The sequence below is a fragment of the Phodopus roborovskii genome, unplaced genomic scaffold (genome assembly GCF_943737965.1).
Source record: "Phodopus roborovskii unplaced genomic scaffold, PHOROB, whole genome shotgun sequence".
In the NCBI taxonomy this organism is placed as follows: Eukaryota; Metazoa; Chordata; class Mammalia; order Rodentia; family Cricetidae; genus Phodopus; species Phodopus roborovskii.
The window spans coordinates 11,955,971-11,980,054 of NW_026125052.1; the positions used below are offsets into that span (position 1 = coordinate 11,955,971).

A 24,084-nucleotide genomic window follows, 5' to 3' on the forward strand; every position below is an offset into this window, starting at 1 on the left:
AGCTTCACCAGGAAGGAGGCCTGGCTGAGCTAAGGGAGATAACTGGTTTTCACACACAACTTCTAACCCTTCCCCCCATTTCCTCACCAAACTTGGGCACTGGTAAAGCTTAAGGAGGGAAGGTCAGGCAACTAAATCCCTGGTCACACTATCCAGAGATGCTGATGATAATAATAATAATAATGATGATGATGATAACAAATGATGGTAATAATGTCAGAGAGAAGGACATAAATAGAGGAAATAACCGCACTCTAGCAAAGTGGGCAAAAGACTCAAACCTATCTTCCTAAAGGTTCAACCCTATGGGTGAGCCGCGGGGCCGGGTTTCTTTCTTGCTTGACGGTTGCACAGAGCTAGCTGGGAGGCTGCGGACGCCGCCATGGCGGCCTGCGGCCCGCGCTCCCATCAATCGCCGGGAGGTGGCGCGCTCTGCTCAGAGGCCAACACCAACCTTCTCCCTGTTTCTCCCCCTTCTCTCTTTCTCCCCCCCTCTCGGAGGCTCGCATTGAATCGGCCCTAACGATTCTCGGATCGTCATTATTTGTAACCATAGAGCATGAATTACCTCTTGAGGTCATCAGCGAGAATTTACGACTGGTCAACAAAAGCACGTGATTCCCTAACGCCCCCCCATCCCCCTTCCAACCCCCCCCATATTTGGCCGCATACATAGCAAAACGAAGTACAGTGCATCGCTATAATTCATTAATACATCATAAATCGTGAAGCACAGGGTTATAACGACCACGATCCACAAATCAAGCCCTCCAAAATCACCCAAATGAGCTCGTACTTTGTAAACTCCTTCTCGGGGCGTTATCCAAATGGCCCGGACTATCAGTTGCTAAATTATGGCAGTGGCAGCTCTCTGAGCGGCTCTTACAGGGATCCCGCTGCCATGCACACCGGCTCTTACGGCTACAATTACAATGGGATGGATCTCAGCGTCAACCGCTCCTCGGCCTCCTCCAGCCACTTTGGGGCGGTGGGCGAGAGCTCGCGCGCCTTCCCCGCTTCAGCCCAGGAGCCCCGCTTCAGGCAGGCGACGTCCAGCTGCTCCCTGTCCTCGCCCGAGTCCCTGCCCTGCACCAACGGCGACAGCCACGGCGCCAAACCCGCTGCTTCGTCCCCTTCCGACCAGGCGACCCCAGCCAGCTCCAGCGCCAATTTCACCGAAATAGATGAGGCCAGCGCGTCCTCCGAGCCCGAGGAAGCAGCAAGCCAGCTAAGCAGCCCGAGCTTGGCTCGGGCACAGCCAGAGCCCATGGCCACCTCTACAGCCGCGCCCGAGGGGCAGACTCCACAGATATTTCCCTGGATGAGGAAGCTTCACATCAGCCACGGTAATTCTCCATCTCTTTTTTGTCCTCGCCGCATCCCTGCCCTGTGTTGGGGGTGGGGGGTTGAGGACAGCTTGACTTTACCTCAAAAACAGATTCATCCCCCCACCCCAAGAGGGAGAAGTGTCCAAAAAGGGTCCCTACAGCTCCATAGAGAGAGCCAAACAGTGTCTTTTGCTGAGGGTGAGCATTTTAGAAAACAATTTGTTGCCACGCTCAGCTTGGGTTTTATTTACCCAGCCAGTCACCGGCTTTAGGATGAAAGATGGGATTTGTGTATTGTGGGGAAGGGTCCTGTTTATTCCCGAAATTTTGAGACTGCTGCTAGCAAAGGAGGAATGGGCTGTAAACGGAGCTTTCTAGGGCTAAAGTGAAGCCGCTCTCCTCTTTTCCGGGGCTAATGGCCAGCCTGAACCAGCCTAGGGTGAGGCACTGAGAAGGAGCAAGAGACAAAGCCGGTAGCATTCACCACCACCAGAAGTGGGGGCTGCTAGAGAAGGGGATGAAGAAATAGAGGGTGGATTCGGGCACCTGGAGTGAGGAGGATTGGAGCTGCCGTGAGCTGGGTGCTGGGGAAGCCTGGGTCCTGCTCCCCGCCCCCTCCCACTCAGTGCCCCCTCCTTTAACTGGAATAACGTTGCCTCTGGGCTCTTCTTTAACTGCTCTAGATATGACAGGGCCAGACGGAAAAAGGGCCCGGACCGCGTATACTCGCTACCAGACCCTGGAGCTGGAGAAGGAATTCCACTTCAATCGCTACCTGACCAGGCGGCGACGCATCGAGATCGCCCACGCGCTCTGCCTTTCCGAGCGTCAGATCAAAATCTGGTTCCAGAACCGTCGCATGAAGTGGAAGAAAGACAACAAACTGAAAAGTATGAGCCTGGCTACAGCCGGCAGCGCCTTCCAACCATGAGCCCATCCGGAGGAGCCCTGGGCGGCCCAAGAGCCGGCACCACCCCTTCCCGACCCTTCCAATCCTCCCTGCACTGCCGCTGCCCGCTGGGGACCTGTTCCCACGAGCCTGTCTCACCCTAGCCTTGTGTTACAGTTTTTCGTTTGGTCTTAGGTCTTCCCATGGCTCCCTCTCTCCTGGACTGTTTATCTTGTTATTATTGTTAATAATAATAATTATTATTATTGTTTCCCCTCCATGCTCCCCACTTCCCTCGGCTTGCCCCCAATTGCCAGTGTTTCTAAATGTCCTTGTATCTGTGGGTGCATCCCTTTCCCCAGGAAAAAGAAAAGAAAAGGAAATTCGCATGTTTAATGTGACTTGCCCTCTCTGTCTGTGTCCTAACTTATTTATAAAAGGATGGTGGCTGTATTTTGAGTTTCAGCTGGAAACTTCCATAAGGGACAGCAGCTGAGGTTGGGTAGTGCTGGGCCCAGCTGAGCTGGCCTGAGAAATGGAGTCTATGATTGTGTCTCTTTTCATGCACCTCATCCTCCCTAGGCCCAGGTCTCCCAGTGGCTTGTTCCTGGGGAAGGACCTAAGTGGGGATGTTGAGAAGAGAGGAGGAAAAGGGTCAGAGTTAAGCGCCTGCTGCCTGGTAGGCCCCACAAGGCCTGGTCCGGGAGTGTCTGGAATCAGAAATAATCCTCAATGTAAAATGTCTTGTGATTTTCTCTGTGACTCTGTGGGTCAGACTAAAAGGCCCAAAGCTTGTAAATATGGGGATAGTAGGGGTCAGGCCAGTGACTTTTTTCCTTACCCATTTTGCTTTCAAGACCATTTGTAGTAGGCAAGTGGATGCTGTGCTACCTGTGAAATATGTCCTTGCCAAGCCTGTCTCAGTGATTAGCTTTTGGTATGTTTGTAGCTTTCCTTGAAGTCAAATAAATGTTTCCCCTACTCCATTGCCTTCCCACTTGTCTTTTCTCTGAGGGTCTGCCTCTCTCACCATTGGGCACAAACTCTCCTAAGACCATCTTCCATAAATCTAGGGCATAGGGAAGGGAAAATAGGATGACCACCAGAAACCCCTGGAAGCCACCTAGATTCCTAGCTTGGACCAGGAGACAGGCCTTCATGCCTGGGGTGCTGAGAGGCCCAGAGATTTCACACAGGCCTTAGCTGGACTCCATCCTGACTTCCCTCCAGCTGGGCTGGAAAGCCTCTGAAAAAATGCACCAGGAAGAGTTATTTGGACCAAAGTCCTGAGCAGTAAGGCTCCTGGTCTTTCGAGACTGGCAAAGGCCTGCCCAGATGCCCTGTCTCCTGTTCCAAAACCCCAGTTCAGCTCAGCCACCCAGGAAAGGAACAAAACAAAACAAAACAAAACGGCTCAATTTCAAAGGTTTCTTGACAAGGCTTGGCCTTCTCTGCACTTTTCAAGGGGTTCTTCTCTCCAGGGGTCCGGACTGACCTTCCTCTCTTGGTTAGGGTTCCTCCTGAGAACCCCTGGTTCCCCCTCCAGCCTGGTTCAGGACCAGGCCCAGTCTTCTTCCATCCAGTTCAGCCTCCACCCTGAACATAAGAGTTAAGTGTGGACACTTACCCAGTCAATCCCTTCCAGCTGGGCCCAACTTCTTACAGGACCTGGGGGGAGGGGGGCCGGTGAGGAGATGGTGAGGGTCTTGGAGGGTGTTTTGGGCCCTCCTTCCCTCTCACCCCATGACTTTGTCCCCCTTTGCCGAAAGCAAACTATCCCAAAAGTCGCTATGACATTTAGATGTCAAATGGATAGGGGTTTTATCTCGAAGTTAGATCGTAAAAATCGCCGAGAAGTCAGACAGATACCCCTCACTGGCTCGAGAAAGTCACGTGAGGTCCATAAAGTTAGTTTTATGGTTTTGGGGAGTTGACACCGCGCGGTATATTTCACATTCTCCAGAATGTTAAGTGACACTTTAACTGCTCACTGTGGTGGGGAAGGGGGCAGAGGTAGGTGAGCGCTCTTCCAGTTTAGAGCAGTCGGAAAAGCCCAGGAAGGCAGTGGCCAGAGCCCAGGCCCAGCACTCCACAGTAAGTCGCTTGCAGCTTTCGCTTCTTTCCCTTGCAGTTTTGGGGCTTGGAATGGGAGAAGAAATTTTTGTTTCCAGTAGGGCTGTAGAATGATACAGGGGGAATTGAACAGTTCTGTGCTTAAAGCGAGGGCTGGGTTCTGTAAAGCTTCAATGGTGGGAGGTGTTTGCTGTTCATTTACGGGAGCAGCGGGCTCTGTGGAGAAAGGGAGTCATGTGGGATCCATGTTCCTTCAATATCTGAAAATGAGGGGCTAAGAAGGAGGGAGTGTAAACTGCTTGGGGGTGGTGGAGGGGTGTTTCTCTGCTGGTTACCTTCAGGTACCTCTCCCCTTAATCCCCAGGAAAGAAATGTGAGATTTGTTTGTCTGGGATGTGTTGGTGGCTGGCGGGCACTTTTACCTGGGTGTGTTTGAGAGAGGAAGGACCAGGAAAAGGCTGCTGCTGTTGGCCACCTTTTCCTAGGATGATTTCTGGGTTTAGGGTGTCTGACTTCCATAAAAATCTCAACCCCTGTACTCCCTATGGTCCCCTCAGGCTTATCTAGAATGGGGGAGCCCAGTGCTTTCACACCCAACTTCAGCTTTTTGGTCTCAATTTGATTTCTTTTGCTGGCTTCCAAGAAGGAGCTTGAATCAAAATGAGAAGCAGACAGAGGGGGGGTTCATAGCCTTCAGTTCCAGGTCTAATTTCTGACCAGGGGTGTGAAAGAACAGAGCTTCCATCCAGGTCTGGAGGACATAGGTAGGACTAACTAGCCTGCCACAAATACAACCTGCCCAGGAACACAGGTCCCCAAAGGGACTTTCTCTTTCCTCTTCCTTCCCCTCTGGACTGTGAATGGTGTCTTTGTTTTGTAGCACCACAAACCAGAGGGACTTCCAAATTTGCCCCCTCCATGGGAACCTTGTTTTCTAAGGAAAAGCCACTCTTCTGGATGCGTCTCCCCACCCTCTTAATTAAGATCTCTGAGGCCAATGACTCTGGTGGTCCTGCTTTCTAGTTCACTGTCTCTTGGTTCACCAACTCTGGTGGATAATCCCTCAGCTAGGAGCTGACATTTTTTGAGGGGCTTCTGATCTCTGACAAAGAAGGGCCACTGGGCTTTCCTGTTTCCAGGAAGCGGACATTGATACTCTCCCTCTCCTTGCTTGTTCTGCCCCTTATTCTTCTCTGTTTTTTTTTCCCTCACCATTCCTTACCCACATCCAACTTATAGGTGACCCCCAATGAGCTTTAAAAGCAGAGAAAAGAGACCAAGGGCTTGGGATCCTCACCCAGGCATCTCCCTAAGAAGGATAGACATTTATACCCCTTGTAAAGGACACTTGTTTCCACTCCCAAAGGATCAAAGGGTGCCAGCAGCACTTAAAATATGAATACGATTTGGAGGTTTGGCTTCTGAAGGCTTCAAAGCAGTGGAGAGAAGTGCAAAGGAGACAGGAAACAGCAGCAGCATCGAACCTGGGGATAACAAGAGAATCCTTTCTCCTAGTTTGTTCTGGGCTCACTCTCTTTCTTTCTCTATCCTTCCTAGGGTCCTAAAACTCTAGAGAACCAGGGTTGTCCCTGACAAACGTCCTCCCTCCATTTTGCGTGTCAGTTTTGTAAACTCTGATAGAATGTTCGAGGCCGACAGCCTTGAGACATCTATGGCGCATACTTGAGTCAATTTTTCAAAATGGCAAAGAACGGTCCCCAAGCTCGAGTGCCCATTTTCCTTCAGAAACAACCACCTTGGAAGGTGTCCTAGGACTGTGAGCAGATCTCAGAGGAAAGGCCCTAGTGGTCTTCCTCTTTCCCTAGCTGGACAGCAGCCAGGGCAAGTTGGGGAAGAGGATGAAGAGCATGGGCGGATTTCTGGTACAGAGATCTGACCTGTACTGCCTCTGCCTCCTCACTTCCTCTCCTTTTCTTCTTCCTCCTCCTTTTTTTCTCCTTTCCCTTCCCGCTCCACATTCTTCTTCCTCTCTTCCACCCCTCTCTTCCACCTCCTGTCGTCTCCATTTCCTCTCTGAACGCACTGCTTTACACTGACTGCCCCCAGATCTCTTCTCCTCCCCTATGGTTTCCTCTCCCCCCACGTGTCTAGGCCTCAACCCCTGAGCCACAACCCAAGCTAGCACCCTTTCTCCAAATTGTCTACCCTAGGGGCAGAGCCCAGCCTGGCCACCACTTGAAGGACAATTTGATTTTGTCTTGTTTTATTTGATTGTTTGTTTTGTTTTGTTTCTCTGTGGCCACAGGGATGGGAGGAAGTATAAAGAAGTGTAAACAGGAAAGCCAGCCCAGCCTGGAGTTCCAAGTGCCCATATTTCATCAGCTTCCTCTCCATAACTGCAGCAGGGACACTTAACCCTTCCCTGGCTGTGAGAGGGCAGAACCGGAGAACCAAAGGCCAGTTTCTTTCCCCGCCTGGTTCTTTTATCCCTGGGATCTGGATCCTGGGAGAGAAGCCAAGGATTTGAAGCAAAGGAAAAGGCAGACAGTGCTCAGCACGCATCTCCAAATTCAGTGCCTTCCCGGGCCTGCTTTCCTTGAATATAAGCATCACAGCCTGGAATCTACCAGGCCAATCTGAGAGGACAGGGCAAAGAAGAATCTCCCCTCCCCCCTTTTTAGGAATAGGCACGACTGGTCACTTTATTCATTTTTTGGAGGTTTTTAGAGTAATTGGATTTTGAGGCTGGGATCTGCCCACAGCAGGGTTTATCGATTGCTGCAGCGCAGTTACACATCCATATTAATTAACCCAGACACCACATGGAAACTGAGCTGTTTGGGAAGGGGGAGGGGAGCAATGGAGACCCTTTAAGGAGACTTGGACATTTCTCCCTAAGTATCCCTGAGGCCCAGATAGGAGAGTTGCTTCCCACAAGAATCCTGTGACCCTCCCAAGCTTAAAGTCCCTGGACTTCTCTGCAAGGGTAAGCCTGACTTGGTTGCTGCAATCTGACACCTCCCACCCCAAATCTCCAAGGGGTAGGTTAGACACCCCTCCTAATGTCTCTTCCTTATTCAGGTCTGTCTTCCTAGTCCTCTGATGCTGTCTCTGGTGGAGGGTCCCAGACTTAATGGCCCTCCTCTCCTTCCTTCCAACTTCCCAAAGGTAGAAGCTTCCTGAAGCTTTTCAAGATTGTTTTGTTTGGTTGTTTTGGTGACCCATTTGTTGTTGATGATGGTGGTCTTGTGGCCTTCCCTTCCCTCCTATCCTTCCCTCCAAAAAGTGATTAAAATCTGTTAAAGGATTTAATTAAGAGAGTTAAATGAAAAGGAAGGAGGTGCAAATGAGTTGGGGGGAAAAACCCACACCAAAGCTATTCTCAACGATTAAATCGCTATTTTAACAATATAATGGAGTTTGCATCCTGAAAGGGGAAATCAACGCTCATATCTCATCAATAATTCATAGAGTCCGGGATCATGCAGAGGTCAGCAGACGGGGATGGGGGGGTGTGCAGCGCCAGCCTACGTGGGGCTCCGAGCCTCTGCCGCATACATTACCCGCTGCCGGCCATACCACTACCTCAACCGCTTGCGGGACAGACGGGTATGCCTACGGGTTTAGGCGACCTTTCCTCCTTTATTTGGGCAAATTCATGGAGAATTCATTGAGTTAGAAGCACCCAGTGGAGGAGGAAGAGAAAGAAGTAGGAGGTGGTCATGGTGGGTTTAAAGTCCTGGATAGGATCAAATTCCGGGTAATTTGGGAATCTGTCTGCCGCACATAGCACCCGCTCCTCAAGTTTTCCTCTCCTCTCCTTACTTAAGTTCCTTCCTTCCTGTCTCTCCTTTCTTAATTTACCCTGGGAAAAAATCTATATTCTCCGAAGCACCTTGCAGCATCTTGCCATTGGCAAAGGTTCTTAGGAATCCAGTCCATGCTAAGCCTTGCAGGCTGTCCTGAGGCCTTGGGACTCAGTGGCTGGGGCTGGTTGCAAACCATGACTTCAGATCCTGGTGGGATAGGATGAATCATCCAGTGAGGAATAATTCGTAGGCCTGAAGCTGGCTTGCCTAACTTCCAAATAACCCACTTCCCCTACCCCTAAGTGGAAACCGGGGGGGGGCAGTCTGCACTGGCACCAAGCACTTAACAGACCCGTGGAGGGAGAATGGCAGCGTGCAACGGGGTCACCTCTGGGGGGATTTGGAGTCACCTTATGCCCCAATTTTTCTCTTTCTCTGTATATTCCGTCCTCCTCTCTCTCTCCCCTTCCTTCTTGTCTTACGGCTCCCAAGGACCCCATGGAAGGAGAAATGAAATCTTTCCCTGCAACATATGGGAACCTGAAAGGTGGTATTTGGGCAGATGGGAAACCGAAAGCGCGCTGGTCCACTGCAGGGTTGTTGCCGCCGGCTGGGAGGCAGAGGCTGTAACTTCCCGCATCTGCCAGTAGAGTCCGCCTTAGACCAAGTTCACAGCCAGGCTGGGGTCTCTAAGCCGCCAGCGAGCTACCGCTCAAGGTGGCCCCGGGCCCAGCCCGGTCTGCTTTACTGGAACCCAGCTCTCATTCCATCCGAAAGGGCCCAAGGAAGTCCTGCTTCAAGCTCTTGCCATTCTTCCCTTTAGAAGCACTTCTCCAGGACAGCCCCCTCTGCGGTTCCCCTAGGCCCCTCACTCAGTAACCTAGGCCTCACTCTTCTAGACAAGAATGACAGAGGGTGGGCAACCAAAAGCTCTTGCTCAATTTAGATCTATGAAAATGCAGGAAGTGGGGTCCGTGCCCTACAGGAATTTTTTGTTTTTGTTTTTTTTTTTGTATACATTTTTAAAATAACCTAAGTCTCTTATTCTCCAGGTCTAAGGTTCTTTCTTGGGGTGGGGGCACAAGGTGGACAAAGGGAGGGGGCAAGAAAGGTGTTTTGTTCTTGGGTTTCTGCAGCCCTCACAGTGGAACGAGACCCTGGGCAGTGAGGCCAGTGTTATTGACGGAGGGGTCGCAAAGTTGGAGGGTCAAAAGTTTACGTGCATGCGTGATCCCAGCGGCCCAGGCGTCTAGCAGCGGGGGCGGGGTGGAGGAGGGGGAGGGGGCTGTATGTGTGAAGAGAGAAGAGAGCACGGGATGCTGGAGGTAAGCAAGGCGAGGGAGCTGGGAGATGAGAGTGGTGGAGGCAGCAGAAGTGGGGTAGGGGAAACTGAGGAAGGAAGGAACTATTCTGCAATCGCTGTGGGCTGCTTGTGGAGAGCTGCACAAAAGACAGCGCTCCGGGGCGTGGCGAATCCTCCCCGCAATTTTCTCTCCCAAAGATAACCTTTGAATCACCGTATAAAATTTAATTAAAACCTACCCAGCCGCACACATTTTAAAAAATCCAATTACCCACACGTCCTTGCAGGATGTTGGGCAGGGCCAAAAGAAGGCTTCCAAGGTGAAGTCTTGATTGTCGCCAACAGCAGCCTGCTTGCCCTAAAGGGGCCAAACTGCACGCTTCTCCTCCCCTGAGGGTCCTGTTTTCCCAGAACCCTAGTTCCTAGATTAATTCCAGGTACTGGACTTGAAGACTTTGGGCCAGTACTAGAGATTTGTAAAATTCCCAAGCCTTCCCTTTAAATCCTTGTGCTTAAGAACTAGGACACTGAGAAGTAGTTAGTTCTCTCATTCTCTCTCAAGTCTCCATTTGGATGTTCTTCTGGGCTCCCTCTTTGGAAGAGGGAGGAAAAGTGTGATGGAAAAATACTTAATGGTCTCTTGGAGATCTTTGCAACTGCAGTTGAAACAGGCGACCTGAAATGAACCTTCAGTCTATGCATTAAGCTTAGCTCACAAGTAAAATGCTTCCCAGAGACCATGATTATAACACTAAGGCATATGCCTATTTTGGGCCTTTAAATGACTGTTGCATTATGAGATGTCATCACAGTCTCTTCTAAGCATTCCCAATAGGAGGTACACTGTGGGTGTTTGTCCTTCTATAATGGAGATAAGCTGGGGGGGCTTTTATAAAGATGACTTTTCAAATAAAGCCAAAGTGAAAAAAGGTTAATAGCAAATTTTAAGTCAATTTCACCTCAGATTTTTCCTAACTAAAGGGTGTGTGGAATCCTATTTCTATTTAGACTTCAAGTGAAATTCTCTGGTGTTGTCCAGAGAGGAATTCTTGGGTGCTGAGGAGCAGTGGTCATGGCTTCATTTCATTTGGTTCCCTTAGTCTCATTTGCCTCCTTTTCAGATGAAAATGCTGACAAAATTTAGAAGTCTGGGATAAACTGGAGTGGCCCAAGGTCCCAGGCTAAAAAGGTGGCAGAAAGGAAAGGGTGACTTCCCAGACCCAGGCCCAGGCCCATGGACTCTAGAGGCTGCCAACTCCACAGCACCCACGTTAGACTTGGGTAAACTGAACCGGGTGGAAGGGAGTCATCTAGCCTACCTCAGCCAGTCTACTGGGGTGGGGAAGAGAAAGGGAAAGCTATATGGTAGACATTTCACCAGATTTTTAAAACCTGGGTCACTCCGATGGTGATGGAGGATGGCATATCAGAGTTGCTGAATGAATGGGAACTGTGTCCTTTGGGGGGAGGGATGGAGGGAGAGTGTTTTGTTTTTAGGAACAATCACAGCCTCTGGAAGCAGCTCCTCAAGTTCCCTGCCTTGACCACAGCAGTCTGGCTCCTCTCTCAAAGTTCCCTCTTTTCTGAATGGGGAAATCTGCTCTGGATCAAACTCCCAGCCATAGAGGTGGAAAAGTTATTTCTGGATTCTGGAGCCTTTAAAGTTTTGACAGAATGGCAATGTATCTGGCATTTGGTGCTGCAAGTAAAGTGGATGAAGAGGTTAACAGGGTCTCAACACAGGCCCTGCGGGTGCTGGCTCTTAGGGCCAGAGTCAAGGGAAGGAAACCCTTGGTCCAGGCGGGGTTTTCTAGGGTTCAGATGCCTAGTGACACGTGTTCTGCCCTTCAGGTGCCAGCGCCAGAACAGTTAGTTAAAGCTCAGGCCTCAGAAGGATTCCCTCCACAAGATCATATGCTCTTGCTCTTAGCCCTGACAAAAATATAGGAATGACTGAAAAATCAAAGCGGGGGCGGGGCCGCTTGAATCCTATTCTAATGGAGACTTTTTTTGGGGGGAGGTGGAGGGGAAGAAAAGTCGAGCTGGCGAGGGTAAGCTGAATCAAATTCCTGCTCTGTAATTTTTCTCCCAAGTAATGACCTGCGCAAAATTCAATATGACCGAGCGAACTGCGTGAGCATATTATAGTAACTGCCTGCTCGTGGGGGAGGCCGGGAGAGGGGTGAACCGCAGGTCACGGCGTCTAAAAATTATTAAAATGTTCGAGAGCCTCGTGACACGCCTAGCTGTTTAACAAAGACTGCCAAAGTATGAGATTAATACGAAAACTTGCTCTTCAAAAACAAAATCACACCAAAAAAAAAAAAAAAAAAAAAAAAAGTCGTTTTCCGGCTTCTGAGGGGGCCTGTGGTTCCTTTGCCCGCAGCCGTGGTTCGGTTTTCCGGACACACAATAGTGGACAGGAGAAAGCTCAGTTGTTGCTCAGTGGGCCCACGGCAGTCGGCGGCCGGCCGGCCGGGAGCAGGCGGGGAGCGGCTGGGTGAGTACTCTTGCCAGCTCTGGCCCTTGCACAGTTCAGTGCTCTTGGGGTGCCCCGGGCCCGCTGAGGAACAGCCTCAGCTTGGCCCTCTGCTCGGGTTTCTCTTCCTCTCTGCTTCTCTTCCAATAAAAGGTAGATGCTTTTTCTGGGCCGGGCGCGCCAGCGATGGCGGTGGTGGGGTGGGGTGGACAGCGAGAGGTCACACTAGTAACCTGTGGCTGCCAGGAGAAGGCGGCCAAGAGGTCTTTAAAGAACCTGGGAGCACTAGAGAGGAGCACTGAAGGTACACAAACCCCTGGCTCTTGCGTGGCTTTTTTTTTTTTTTTTTTTTTTTGTTATGCTTATTGTTGTTGGTATTCTGGGAGTAAAGAAGTGAAGCTGTCTCTAACTGCGGTGAAACCTGTCCTGGGGTGACTGATAAATCCTATATCCTATCTTTGCCCCTGGCTTCTACACGGGAAGTGTGAGTGGGGGTTGGTGGGATGGCAGGTGGCGGCTATCCAGTTCTCAGAAGTGAAAGTCTCAGTGATGCCCTAGGTTCAGCCATACCCAGCTTTGCCATCTCTGTACCCCTATTTATCTCTCGGTGATCAGGACACTAGGGCCACATTCCTTGTTGAGTGTAGAATAGGAAAGAGGCCCTCCCAGATGCTCTCCCAATCCTCAGATGGGCTTAGACCCCCATTTGCAAGAGCTGGAGGTATGGGGTAGCAGAGGGGCCTGGGCAGTTGGAGTGGGTCGTGGAACCCCTAAATGCTTGGTTCTTGCTTGATTCTAGAGAGCTGGTGGAGGTCAAAACAACACACTTTTTCTATGGATGACCAAACCGAACCCTTTCTTTGATGAAGATGAAAACTACGATGTATTTTTTTCTCTCCGGTTATAATTGAGTCTGGCCTAGCTAGGCGGGCTTTGGGGTTAGAAGCCAAACTCAGAGGCCAATATTGCAATGTATTGCAATGCCTAGATGCAGGAGGAAAACAAAACAAAACAAAACAACAACATCCAGAAACATCTCTGGACCCATTTGCCTGCAGGTGGGATCTCTCCTATCCAGCAATGAATGGTTCCTGATCTGTGCATGGGTGAGGTGGTTAGATAGTTGTTTTAGCTTGTGTATGTTTGTGAAATTGATAGTGTTCCAACTTATTCAGCAAGGACAAAAGTATTTCTTAAACCCAGGGGGCTGGGTGATGAGGAGGAGGCTTCTGCCGGGCATACTGGCCCTCACCTGGTTACAGCTCTCAGGGTTCAAGCTTTAGTTCTTTCTAGCTTAGTCTCTCATTTCTTCCAGTTTAGTGAACCAACAGTTACTAGGAGCCTGGGGAAGTTCATTCAGAAACTCCAGAATTACATTTTGGCCCCACTGCCAACAACCCAAGCAGGTGGATGGGCCCATTTAGTGTGTCTCCAGACAGAGGATTTCTGCCTGGGGCTAAGAGGTGGGTAGTGGAGTGCTCCCCCCCCATGGGATTGTCCCCCTCATTCCAGTCCCCAGGAGGTATGAGGGTTAGGGAGGTTGGGAGGAGCCTGTGCATCATCTGGCTGGAACTTTTATGGTTCCTCATTGCCCTTCATTCGGAAATGAAGCGCCTTTGATCTTTTTCTCAGGTTGTAAACGGAATTGCCCATCATTAAATATCCGGGAGCCCCCATCTGCTTGGTCTCCCAGCATTTTTCTTCACAGCTGTTTCTCTCTCTTTTGACCATTCAATTTTTCCAAAAGGACTTTTATTATACCCCCTTCACACCCAGCCGCCTCTCCTCCCTTTGCTTTGGAAAATATCTAGATATGCGTTTGATCACAAACTAAAGACTGTAGGGGTAAGGGAGGAGCCAATTTGGGGTTTTGTTTTTTTCTTAAAAAAAAAAAAAGTCTTAGGGGGAGGGGAGGGACTGAGGGCACCCAGAAAGGCCTGAGTCTGACTTCGAGGCAGCCTCAGGATGACCCTTCCTCCTTTTGTACTTAGCTAATGTTTACATCTCATAATTCATGCGCCACCGAAAGTCGCGCGGCAGCCACGAGGTTTGAGTCCCTTTGCCCAACGGCTGCTTTTATTTTTATTTTTATTTTTTTGACAGGAGAGTTGAAAACCTTGTAATCCTAAGAATGGACCCACAGTGACTTTTTCTGCTCCCAGAGCTCAAAATTAAAACAAAACGAAATAAAATGAATGCATTCAAACTACACCCCAAAAGAAGAACGCACCGAAAGTCAGAGAACTGGAAATTTCCTGGGCCAAGAAGACTTGTCTGTCTTCTGTATATACCCTGTAGATCCGAATTTGTGTAAGGAATTTTGTGGTCACAAATTCGTATCTAGGGGAATATGTAGTTGACATAAACACTCCGCTCTTTTTTTTTTTTCCCAGAAGAAAAATAGATTACTTTCTAAATGAGGACAATCCAGTGACTGGCTTCAAGAAGACTTCTTCCTTTTCTTTCTTTCTTTCTTCCTTTCTTTTTTCCCCTCCCTCAACTGGTTGGGGAGAAATCCCATTTATGTGAGGTGTCCCCTATGCCTGCCCTTGGAAACTTGGGCCCTGGTTCACTTAAGAGTTTAATATTGCTGGTGTATTAAAATTCATCATTAAGTCAAAACCTACTTACTTTCTCTTATGGGTCTGAGGGGCTTTATTGGAAATTATGGGGGGCAAGGGGGAAGATTACTGTTGCCTGCAGTGTGCAAAGTCAAAGGAAATTTGCTTTTCAAACGGATGCGGAGGTCGCTGTTTCATTGGATTCAGAATGAGACGCCTTGAAAACATGAGGTTGCCATGGGTGTTCGTGTGTGTGTGTGTGTGTGTGTGTGTGTGTGTGTGGTGGGGGTGTCAGGGCGAGGGCTCCTTTTCTTAGGTCATAAGAATGTGAAATTTCTCTCTGCCACATAGGCAGAGGCGGCAGCTTGAGCAGCAATTAGAAGTCTTGGCGCCACGGTTAGCATTGCTTGGATGAATCTGAAATCAGCAAATTACTACTCAATTTGTTTTCGAAACTTGCAGGTTTTGTTTTATTCCAGCTTCTATCTTTAGTGCCTGAAGTCAAGACGTTTCTCCGAGCTTGGGCCTTGTGGGTCAAAGGGAGGGAGTGGTTAAGAGAAGAGGACAGACTGACGGACACAGCGATCCTAATAGTGCAGCTAAATGTGATTTGGAAGGCGAAGTCTCCCCGAATTTGTGCGTGAATTTCCTATCGATCCGCCCGAGGTTCCATTCATCTCTGACAAGTCCCTCTGCGCACCCGCCCTCTAGCTCCCGACGCCTCCTCACTCACCTCCTACCCCTCCCCATCTGGCTGTAGTGAGAAGCCCCGAGCTCAGAGCCCCTCTAACCTAGTGGGTGACCCCTTCAAGAAGAACCCCTGGCCCGCCAGACACTTAACTTCCCACACAGGCACCCGGTGCGTGAGCTCCCACTCACCCTGGGGAGGAGATGGGGCCCTATGGAAGAAAAAGAACGATTGGCGGAGGCGAGGTAGGGCGGGGCGGGGACTACACCCAGAGCCCCAACTTCTGAAGGGGTGCAGGGATTGTGTTCTGCCCAGCCCCCCCCACCCCGAAACGGGCCCTGCGGTCTTAACCTGTTCACTCCTTCCTAGCTCTGTCTTTCTGCAGCGGAGAAAGCCAGGCAAGGAGGGGGTCGCCCGGCAGGAGCCCTATGTAAATCCTGGTGTTGGGTGGGTGGGGAGGGGGAGAGAAGGGGAAATAAACCTCTTTGGCTGGAGTAAGGTCCGGGTGAGCAGATTTCCTTATCCGGGAATCGCAGGCCGGGTGGCCATTGGCTCGGAGGATCACGTGGGTCCCCAACTTTGTTCACTTGACAGTAAGTAGGAGGGCTTTCGGAAACAGGAAAACGAGTCAGGGGTCGGAATAAATTTTAGTATATTTTGTGGGCAATTCCCAGAAATTAATGGCTATGAGTTCCTTTTTGATCAACTCAAACTATGTCGACCCCAAGTTCCCTCCGTGCGAGGAGTATTCACAGAGCGATTACCTACCCAGCGACCACTCGCCAGGGTACTACGCCGGCGGCCAGAGGCGAGAGAGCGGCTTCCAGCCCGAGGCGGCCTTCGGGCGCCGTGCGCCGTGCACCGTGCAGCGCTATGCGGCCTGCCGAGACCCCGGGCCCCCGCCACCTCCGCCACCCCCGCCGCCCCCGCCACCGCCCGGGCTGTCCCCTCGGGCTCCCGTGCAGTCACCAACCGGGGCCCTCCTCCCGGAGCCTGGGCAGCGCTGCGAGGCGGTCAGCAGCAGTCCCCCGCCGCCTCCCTGCGCCCAGAACCCCCTGCATCCCAGCCCGTCCCACTCCGCGTGCAAAGAGCCCGTCGTCTACCCCTGGATGCGCAAAGTTCACGTGAGCACGGGTGAGTGCGTGGGCACCCCTTTCCCTCCCACCCCCGGCGCTTTTCAGCGAAGGGACCTCCGAGGCATGTGGGGGAGGGAACTGGGGGAAGCCAATTGTCCCCGCTATAAACTCGCCATTGCCAGAGATTTACGGTCTCCTGTTTTCAGAGCCACATAATTACATCGCCCATAAATTTTTATGGCCTGGTGGGCCCTGCGCCTTTGAAGTCATCCTCTACTCCATTCTCCCAGAGACTTTTTCGCCAGGGAAATGCAGTCCCACTGAAGTTGGAAGTTGGGGAGGGGTGCGAGAGGAGGGGAGGGGAAAGGAGGGGGAGGTAGTAATCCGTATTTAAGCAGAGGGTTGAATCAACTTCCAGTATTTCTTTTTTCCCTGTCTTCCAGCCTGGTTCCTTCGCTGGAGAAGTGGGCAAAAGTTTTTACTGGGAAGAAGGCGCTGTTTGGAATCTGAGCAGTGAGGGTGGGGACTAAAATCAGGAAAGGTCTAGGGCAACACCCCTCCCTCTTCCTCCCTTCATTCTCCCACCCGGGGTCCTCAGGCCAAAGAGTGAGAGGAAATCTTTCCAAGATTCCTCACAGTGTCCCCTCCCCAAGGCAACAAGGGCGACAGCTAGCCTTTCAAAAGTTTGAGGTTTTTCTTTTTCGTGTGTCCCTACGCCTGTCTTCCCTTTTCGACCCCCTCCCTCCAAGATGAGGTGGTGGGGCCAGGAGGCGTGAAGTTAGCTGGAAAAAAGAAAGGGCTTTCCCTCCTCCCTTTCGGGGGCAATAAAACTTTCTCTTTCTCCCTCTCTGTGTGTGTCCAGTAAACCCCAATTACTCCGGCGGGGAGCCCAAGCGCTCTCGGACCGCCTACACTCGCCAGCAAGTCCTCGAACTGGAGAAGGAGTTTCACTACAACCGCTACCTGACGCGGCGCCGGAGGGTGGAGATCGCCCACGCGCTCTGCCTGTCCGAGCGTCAGATCAAGATCTGGTTCCAGAATCGACGCATGAAGTGGAAAAAAGACCACAAGTTGCCCAATACCAAGATCCGCTCTGGTGGCACCGCGGGCTCAGCCGGAGGGACCCCTGGCCGGCCTAATGGAGGCCCCCCCGCACTCTAGTGCTCCCCCAAGCAGGAGCTCGAACCTGGGGGGCGGGGGTGGGCCAGGAGCACCGAAGGGGAATATGGGGTATGGGAGGGGCCCCAGGCTCGAGCCCACAAAAACCTATCTACCCTACCCCCACTTTATCTATAAGGAATAAACGCAGAGAAGGGGGGGTAGGGAAGCCTTATTTATAGAAACGACAATAGGGAGCCGGGTGAAGCCCTCCGGAAGCAAGTCTTGCTTTCTTCCTTAAAAAAAGAAAAAAGAAAAAAAAAAAAGAAAAGAAAGAAAGAAGAAAAGAAGAGAAAAGAAGAAGGAAGAAAAGAAAAGACGGAAAGAGAAATGGACGAGGCGCCTGGTTTTCAGCTTTGGTGAAGATGGATCCATGGTTCATCTTTAATCATGCCAGGCCCGGGCCCATCTGTCTTGTTTACTCTGCCGAGGAGAGGACGAGCCTCGGTGGCGACCATTACCTCGACACTCGCTAACAAATGAGGCCGGCTCGGCCGCTGCTGCCGCCGCTGCTGGACCGCAGCCTGGATTTTCTTTCTTTGTCCCTTATTCCTGACACCCAGCGAATGCACCCTCTGACTGCCAGATAGCACAGTGTTTTGGCCACGGTAACAAACACACACACAACTTCCTTCCCTGTCGGTGCCCACCTTTGGGGGGGGAATGACTGCTCACCCCCTTCCACCATAGGCTTAGGAGGAGGGACAGAAGAGAAGCAAATGGCGGTTTAAGAACGTGTTCCCAAATCTGAACCCAATAAATATAAAAACAAGAAATTTAGACACCCAGGAGGGCCTTCTGCTAGAAGGTCCAGCCAGACCTGGCTGGGTGGGCGGCAGGCGAGTTCTGGGATCTGGGAATGTCTTCTGGCCAATCCACAGTTCTACAGCAGAGGCCTTCTCTTAGACTACATATGAATGTGAAATTAGGAAATAAGATGCTGTGGCCCTCCTACTTTGGAAGGACAATGTTGCAAACCTTCTCCCGTTGTTATCACTGTTGCATCGTTTATTATTATTATTAATATTATTATTATTATTATTTTATGTCATGTGTGTCCTCTCTCCTGTTATCTTTCTGACATTCCAAACCAGGTCCCTTCCTACCTCTGGGGCTGCCTGAGCCTAGAGCCTTTCATTGGTGTGAAAATTTGTGTCCTGTACAGCGTGACAACAGAAATAAATGTTTGGTTTCTTGTGACCATCACATCGTGTTTTTGTTGGAGTGTTGACGTTGATATGAGCAAGTGCCACCCAGTGTATAATGCTAAGCACCCTAGTGGGTTTGGCCTTACAGTGAAGTGGGTTTTTTTGTTTTGTTTTAAAGGCTCCAATGGGAATTTCTACCTTAGAGGCTTCCAAATTGTGGTAGCTGGTTTGTTTTCCCTTTGGAGTGGATGTATTTTGTTTGAGGCTAAAAAAATTTCCCCTCCAGTCCAAAAATGGATCTCAAGGACTGGGAGGGCTGATTCCAGGCCCCAATGGGGGTGTGTGTTTCATTGTAAGACATCAGAGGCTTAAGGAGAGCTAAGTCTTTCATACTGTGATTTATTTGTCATAAGCAAATAAAATGCAGTTAAGCTGTCTCCTTCTAGACAGACGGCTCTCTGGTTATTAAAGTTCGAGAGAGGACTCCACGAGGCTGGCCTTTTTCCTCCCCATAAGAAGGTATCGCTCTCCTCTGAGGTGTTTGAGGCTTTAATGAGTCTAATTTTTTGCACAGATGTTTCTGGGTGTTTTCAGGTTTTCAGAGTATTTTTATATTACAAAGGAACTAGCCCGGTGCCATAGCTCAAACTCTGACAAGCAAATAGATAATCAAGAAGACAAATGGCCTCTTTTGTGAAGCCCTGCTCCTGTATTAATTTTCATTTTCTTTCTCATAGAAAGTATCGAAAGTAAGGCTGGGGACCAAATAGCTGTCTGTGTCTGAGATCCCAATTACCCTAGAATGGAGTGGGGGAAGGGATCCAGGTGATCCTTCCAAATCTCTGCCAGGATTGGGTCACTTTTGTCCAGTATAGGCAAGACATTCTAAGGTTTGGAGCCCTAGACTTGGGTCCAAGGTCTGGTGATGACTTAGGGTGCAGCCACATTCTTCTCCAAGAATCTCCAAGCTCCACAGAGCATACGCAATTAAAAGTCGTTTTGTTTTTGTTTTTGGCTTTTTTTTTTTTGTCCCATTTCTTCCCAGAAAATAAAGAGCCAATACCATCCACATGTTTGATTGTTGTTTATTTTGCATTTCTTTGGTTAGCCTGTAAGGATAGCAGGAGTCTGAGGAAAGCCAGACAATTCATTGGGCCAATATCCCCAGGGCAGTAGAATTGCCCCTTAAAATGCAACCCAGAGATTAGTTAAAAAGAAAAGAAAAGAAATTATGAAAGGAAGGAAGATGGGGAGGAAGGAAGAAAGAGAGGAAGGAGGAAGAGTTGCCTGTAAACCTGGAGGAGGATGAGTGGGTTAGCTTTGTCTCGGGTGTGGTGTAATGTTTTAGTTTCAAGGAGATAAGACAGCCCTTAGTTGAGGGGAAAAAATAGTTCTCAAAAACCATAAGGTCTCCCCCCAGGAATGTCTGTAAAGAATCAAATCAAAGCTGCTCCTTAGAAGGTATGAATAGAATCTTAAAAGAAAAGAAAAAGAAGAAGAAGACGACGAAGATTTCTATGGAGCTTAAAGTTCACAGCCATTCTGTGTAGACAAGAGCTAAGAAAAATGTGAGAATTATACAGAAAACCATTAATCACTTCTTTTCTTTAAATACGTACCCTCTCTCCTTTGTTATTATTCAACAGCAAATCTCCGTAGACCGTCTGTTGGGGGAAAAAAGTGTTAGCCGCCTCTCCCGGATCTGCAAGGGGGAAAATTTTTGGAACCATAAAGTTGAAAACTTTTTTCTCTCAGTTTGGAAGAAGCCTTTCGTCATGAATGGGACCAGCAGAACTCAGGCGCTCAGGCGAGAGTGGGCAAGAGGCACGGAAGGTAACAAAGCCCTGGCTTGGGGTAACTTTTGTCTTTTTGTTTTTTAATCATTTTATTGGCCCCTTTCACAAGTAAAAGGAAAAAAATATTTCACCTTCTCCGTTTTCTTTTTCAACTGCCTTTGTGGAGTTTTTATGGTGGATGCTTGGGCAGGTTTGGATGTATTTTATGATGACTGATGTTTGGGAGAGAGTGGAAGAGACAGAGACAGAGAAGGAGAGAGGCCTGGACACCTGGAGAGTGTTTGAACTGATTGGGACAGAGGTGTCAGGGCCCCTGAAAAACACCAGAGAAGAAGGTTGTTTGTGAGGTTCTTCTGTGCTCTGCTTCTTGAAATGTAGGCTGGCATGAGGGGGGCTGCATGTGCTTGTTCGAGCCTGTGTCTAGCAAGGTGCACACTCAGTGTATTTCTGGGACTCTGCCTGCACTGTTTGCCAGGGAGATATTGTCACTGTAGCCTCCTGGAAAAATGAAATCCAGGTCTTAAATGGAGCCTAGGAGCTGGGAGATGTAGATTTGGTTGGGTTTTCTTCTAGTGTTTAGCTTGGGTTTCTAGACAAATTTTTTACCCTCTGAAAAGGAGAAACTGCTCAGGTCCAGGTGAACTGACACAGAAATCCACTTTTGTACTGTCCCTTAGCACGCCACCTCACACTCTAGGCTTCCTGGAGGCTCTGTGTTCTGTCTCCCTTCTTCTTCTTTTTTTTTTTTTTTTTGTCCCTGGGCTTGGAGGCTCTGCTCTTTCTGCCCAGCCTTACTCCTCAGGCTGAGGAATCAGTAGCTCCTCACCAGACCTGATTGTGCTGGCCCCTTTTCCCTGAGGCCTCACTTGGAGTTTGGAGGCGGGAGGCTAGCAGCATAGAGAGTTCATGGAGAGGCCACGTTTTCTAGGCGATTAGCTTGGTATTAGAACCACAAAATGACCTCGGAAGCCCCTTGACCTCTCTGAGACTGGACATTGCGCTAACTCTTGCTTCCTGTCCCAGAGGAAGAGTCACATCTCTTCAGGGAGGGGTTCCAGCTTCTCCAACCCCCCAACTGTGCCTGAATCCTTTGCTATCTCAGAATTTCTGGATCATTTCTCTATTATTATAGAATAGGAAGAAAGGTGCCCCCCCTTGCGGTTTTTTTTTTTGTTTGTTTGTTTTGTAAGTTAGTCCAGAAGTTGTGTGTGTGTGTATGGGGGGGGGGGTAGGGTGCTGGTCTGTCTGTACATAGTCCCTTCCCTAGATTGGGTTTTAGCCTCTTCCCCTACCCCAAGTCCATTTGCACCTGTTTTTTTTTTTTTTTTTTTTTTTTTTTTTAGCTTTGCCTAAAGCAAGCTGAAGAAAGAGGGACTAAAGGATACAATATGAGAGGTTAGGCAGACACTGTCCATGGGGCTGTAGACCATCAGAAATAGGCTCCTGAGCTGGAGAGACATGAACATTCCTTTGAATGTTTTCTCTCTCTCTCTCTTACACACACACACACACACACACACACACACACACACACTCCTATAGAGTCTGTCAATCCTTTTTCCAAAGTTCCTTTGTTGAAGAAGCTATTCCCTTGGATGATGTATCAGCAAAGAGAAGAGCAAGGGAGATCAGGGAGGACCATTGCATGCAGCTCTGAAGGCTTCCAGGGCCCACTTTGCTGGCCTAACCAAAGTGTGCAGAAACTTTTCAAGTTAAGAGCCAGATGGAAGATGTGCTAAGAAAGGAAGCTCAATCATAGATCCCCTCCAATAATCAATGTTCTATCTTCCACAGTCAACACCCATGTCAGCAGCACCCATCAAAGGGGAGGGAAGAGAGGAAGGGTGGAGAGGCGGGAGGGAGAGACTTTTCTAGCTGGGAAGAGGGACCACTCTCCTTAAATTAAGAAAGGTACAGACTGGGCTTTGCTGGAGAGTGTGTGAGGTGTTGCTGGCTCGCATTGTATAAATGTTTTCCTGTAATGTGGGGACTCAGACACTGGGGCGCTTGGCTTTTTCTTTGTTCCTGGGTAGCATAAATGGAGGAACTGGGATGGAAAGGGGTGGGCAGAGAGGCAGATGAGCCACTTTGATACTGAAAATATTTGGGGTTTGTTAATGACCGACCATCGCGCTTACTGCCAGTAAAGATATAAAACTGATAGCTGATTGTGGGCCCTCTCTAGGCACATGTGACAAAGGCCTAGTTATATAGGACTTCTCTAAACTGCTCTTTGAGAAGTGAGAATTAGGGGTACCCCCAAAAAGAAGAGCAACAATAGAGGGGAAAGCCTGGGGTTCACCAAAGGCTCACCGTGTGAGCCTCTGTGTAAGCTTTCTGTCATTTCCAGTCCTAAACCTTTTTGGAGTTGACAGCTGCTGAGGGCTCACTTTTTAGCGGCCGCCCCTCCGAGAAAGGCCTTCCAATCTTTTGACCTCTTCCCCAGTTCTCTGGGGCCCTTGCACTCCCTGGCCTACTCCTGTGGCCTGCCAGCCAGCCAGGGCAGGAGGCTGCCGGGTCCCACTAGGGCCCTGGAGGCCGCTTCAGAGCCTGGTGGGTCTCCCTGGGAAGCGGAGACTGTGAGCGGGTTTGATTGGAAAACGGAGTTGGGAAGTTTCCCAGCGTGAGTTGAGCGCTGACGGATTTGTGACCGGCCATAAAACCGGCGCGTTCAGATTCGTAAATCAATCTCGCTTTTCGCAGTCTAAACCGTTCGCTTTATCGGCAGCAAGAAAGTGCTCAGCTCGCACTGGCTCCGGAGCTTGTTTATTTGAACGTGGACATTTCCCAGGATCCGAAGGGTGTGCGCACTTTAACAACCTGGCTGGCTTCTCCTTCCTGTCGCAGGGTTCCCCTTTTTCTTTCCTTAAATATTATTCCTCCGTTTTAAGGATTGCTGTCTTAGGTCTTAAAGATTGTCGTTTCCTCATGTTCCAACTTATTTATTTATACATACACACACTCTCCTCCCACTCCCGTTTTTCTTTGAGGGTGCATTTTCCTTTTAATGGATTTGTAGCCAGGGACCTTGTAGACTGTTGCCCTCGCAGGAGCAAGCCTACATCAGCATCAGGCTGAATTCAAAAAGTCTGTGTTTAGTATCTGGACAATCAAAGCCGACTAACCCCCCTACAGAGTCTGGGCTCTGCTGGCGCCCCCTCCCCGTGGGGCTGGGGCAGGATTCCAGTACTTTCCTCAGGGGTCCTGCTGCCTCGAAACCTCCGTGGCACACGTGGGGCGACTGTTTCTTTGGGGTTTTACATGAAGAGGTCCTCAACCTTCCTTGAGTCTCTTTTGGTTCAGACTCTTCTAAACAAACCAGCGGAGGCCCCTCATCCCCATCCCTCGGCTCCCTACCCTATTGCCTTTATTTTTCTCCATTACACGGATGCCCTGTTGGCCTGGTCACAGCTACCCCAGAGCTGAAGTAGATAAGGCTGGGAATGTGCAGAGCGGGACTTCTTAGGAATGCCTTTCTACTTCCCTTGCATCCCCCTCCCCACCCCCTGTCCCAACTGTGTACTCAGATTCACTTGCAACTTGTGAACTTATAGGGTTGTTTGGTTTTGTTTATTCTTGAAGGGGGAAGAGTATATTCGCGCCCTCCCAGGGCATGGATATATCCCATCCAAATGTTTAACACGTTAACAGTGTCATCCTATCTTTTTCTCACTGATTAGTCTCCATTGTCTGTTGATTGGAAGTTCAGGACCCTAAAGCTTGGGACGTACAGGCCATAGGCTGCCAGGCAGGCTTCAGTGCTCCTGTTTTATCCCTCTTGTTTCAGCTCTCCAGTTACTGTCACTGGTATATTC

General features: G+C 49.8%; 4 protein-coding genes across 5 annotated transcripts in view; 3 read left to right on the top strand and 1 right to left on the bottom strand.

Annotated features, from left to right (window-relative positions):
* Cdk5rap3 (CDK5 regulatory subunit associated protein 3) overlaps positions 1–24,084 on the bottom strand; it is a 720,787-nt gene that overhangs the window by 133,412 nt on the left and 563,291 nt on the right. The gene's annotated exons all lie outside the window — the stretch shown is intronic.
* The window catches only part of Hoxb3 (homeobox B3), a 53,259-nt gene that overhangs the window by 9,860 nt on the left and 19,315 nt on the right, over positions 1–24,084 (top strand). The window contains exons 1-2 of one of the 2 annotated variants that reach the window (XM_051173251.1): positions 4,190–4,311; positions 20,120–20,306. The gene's annotated coding sequence lies outside the window, so the exon portion shown is untranslated. Of the gene's footprint in view, positions 1–4,189; positions 4,312–20,119; positions 20,307–24,084 lie in introns of those variants that run through there. The other variant, XM_051173318.1, reaches the window with a different exon arrangement.
* Positions 281–3,203, top strand: Hoxb5 (homeobox B5). The gene is made up of 2 exons (XM_051174155.1): positions 281–1,346; positions 2,012–3,203. The coding sequence occupies exons 1-2, from the start codon at positions 785–787 to the stop codon at positions 2,257–2,259; spliced, it is 810 nt and encodes a 269-aa protein (XP_051030112.1). The 5' UTR covers positions 281–784; the 3' UTR covers positions 2,260–3,203.
* Hoxb4 (homeobox B4) lies at positions 15,563–18,531 on the top strand. Its single transcript, XM_051174251.1, has 2 exons — positions 15,563–16,225; positions 17,030–18,531. Exons 1-2 carry the CDS (start codon positions 15,772–15,774, stop codon positions 17,326–17,328), a joined length of 753 nt encoding a protein of 250 aa, XP_051030208.1. The 5' UTR covers positions 15,563–15,771; the 3' UTR covers positions 17,329–18,531.

What these genes read in the sequence shown, in the direction of transcription:
- Hoxb4 (XM_051174251.1), top strand. Translation starts at nt 15,772, where the DNA reads ATGGCTATGAGTTCCTTTTTGATCAACTCAAACTATGTCGACCCCAAG. An exon ending in CAAAGTTCACGTGAGCACGG is followed by an intron (nt 16,226 to 17,029) that starts GTGAGTGCGTGG and finishes GTGTGTGTCCAG; the next exon opens with TAAACCCCAATTACTCCGGC.
- Hoxb5 (XM_051174155.1), top strand. Translation starts at nt 785, where the DNA reads ATGAGCTCGTACTTTGTAAACTCCTTCTCGGGGCGTTATCCAAATGGC. An exon ending in GAAGCTTCACATCAGCCACG is followed by an intron (nt 1,347 to 2,011) that starts GTAATTCTCCAT and finishes TAACTGCTCTAG; the next exon opens with ATATGACAGGGCCAGACGGA.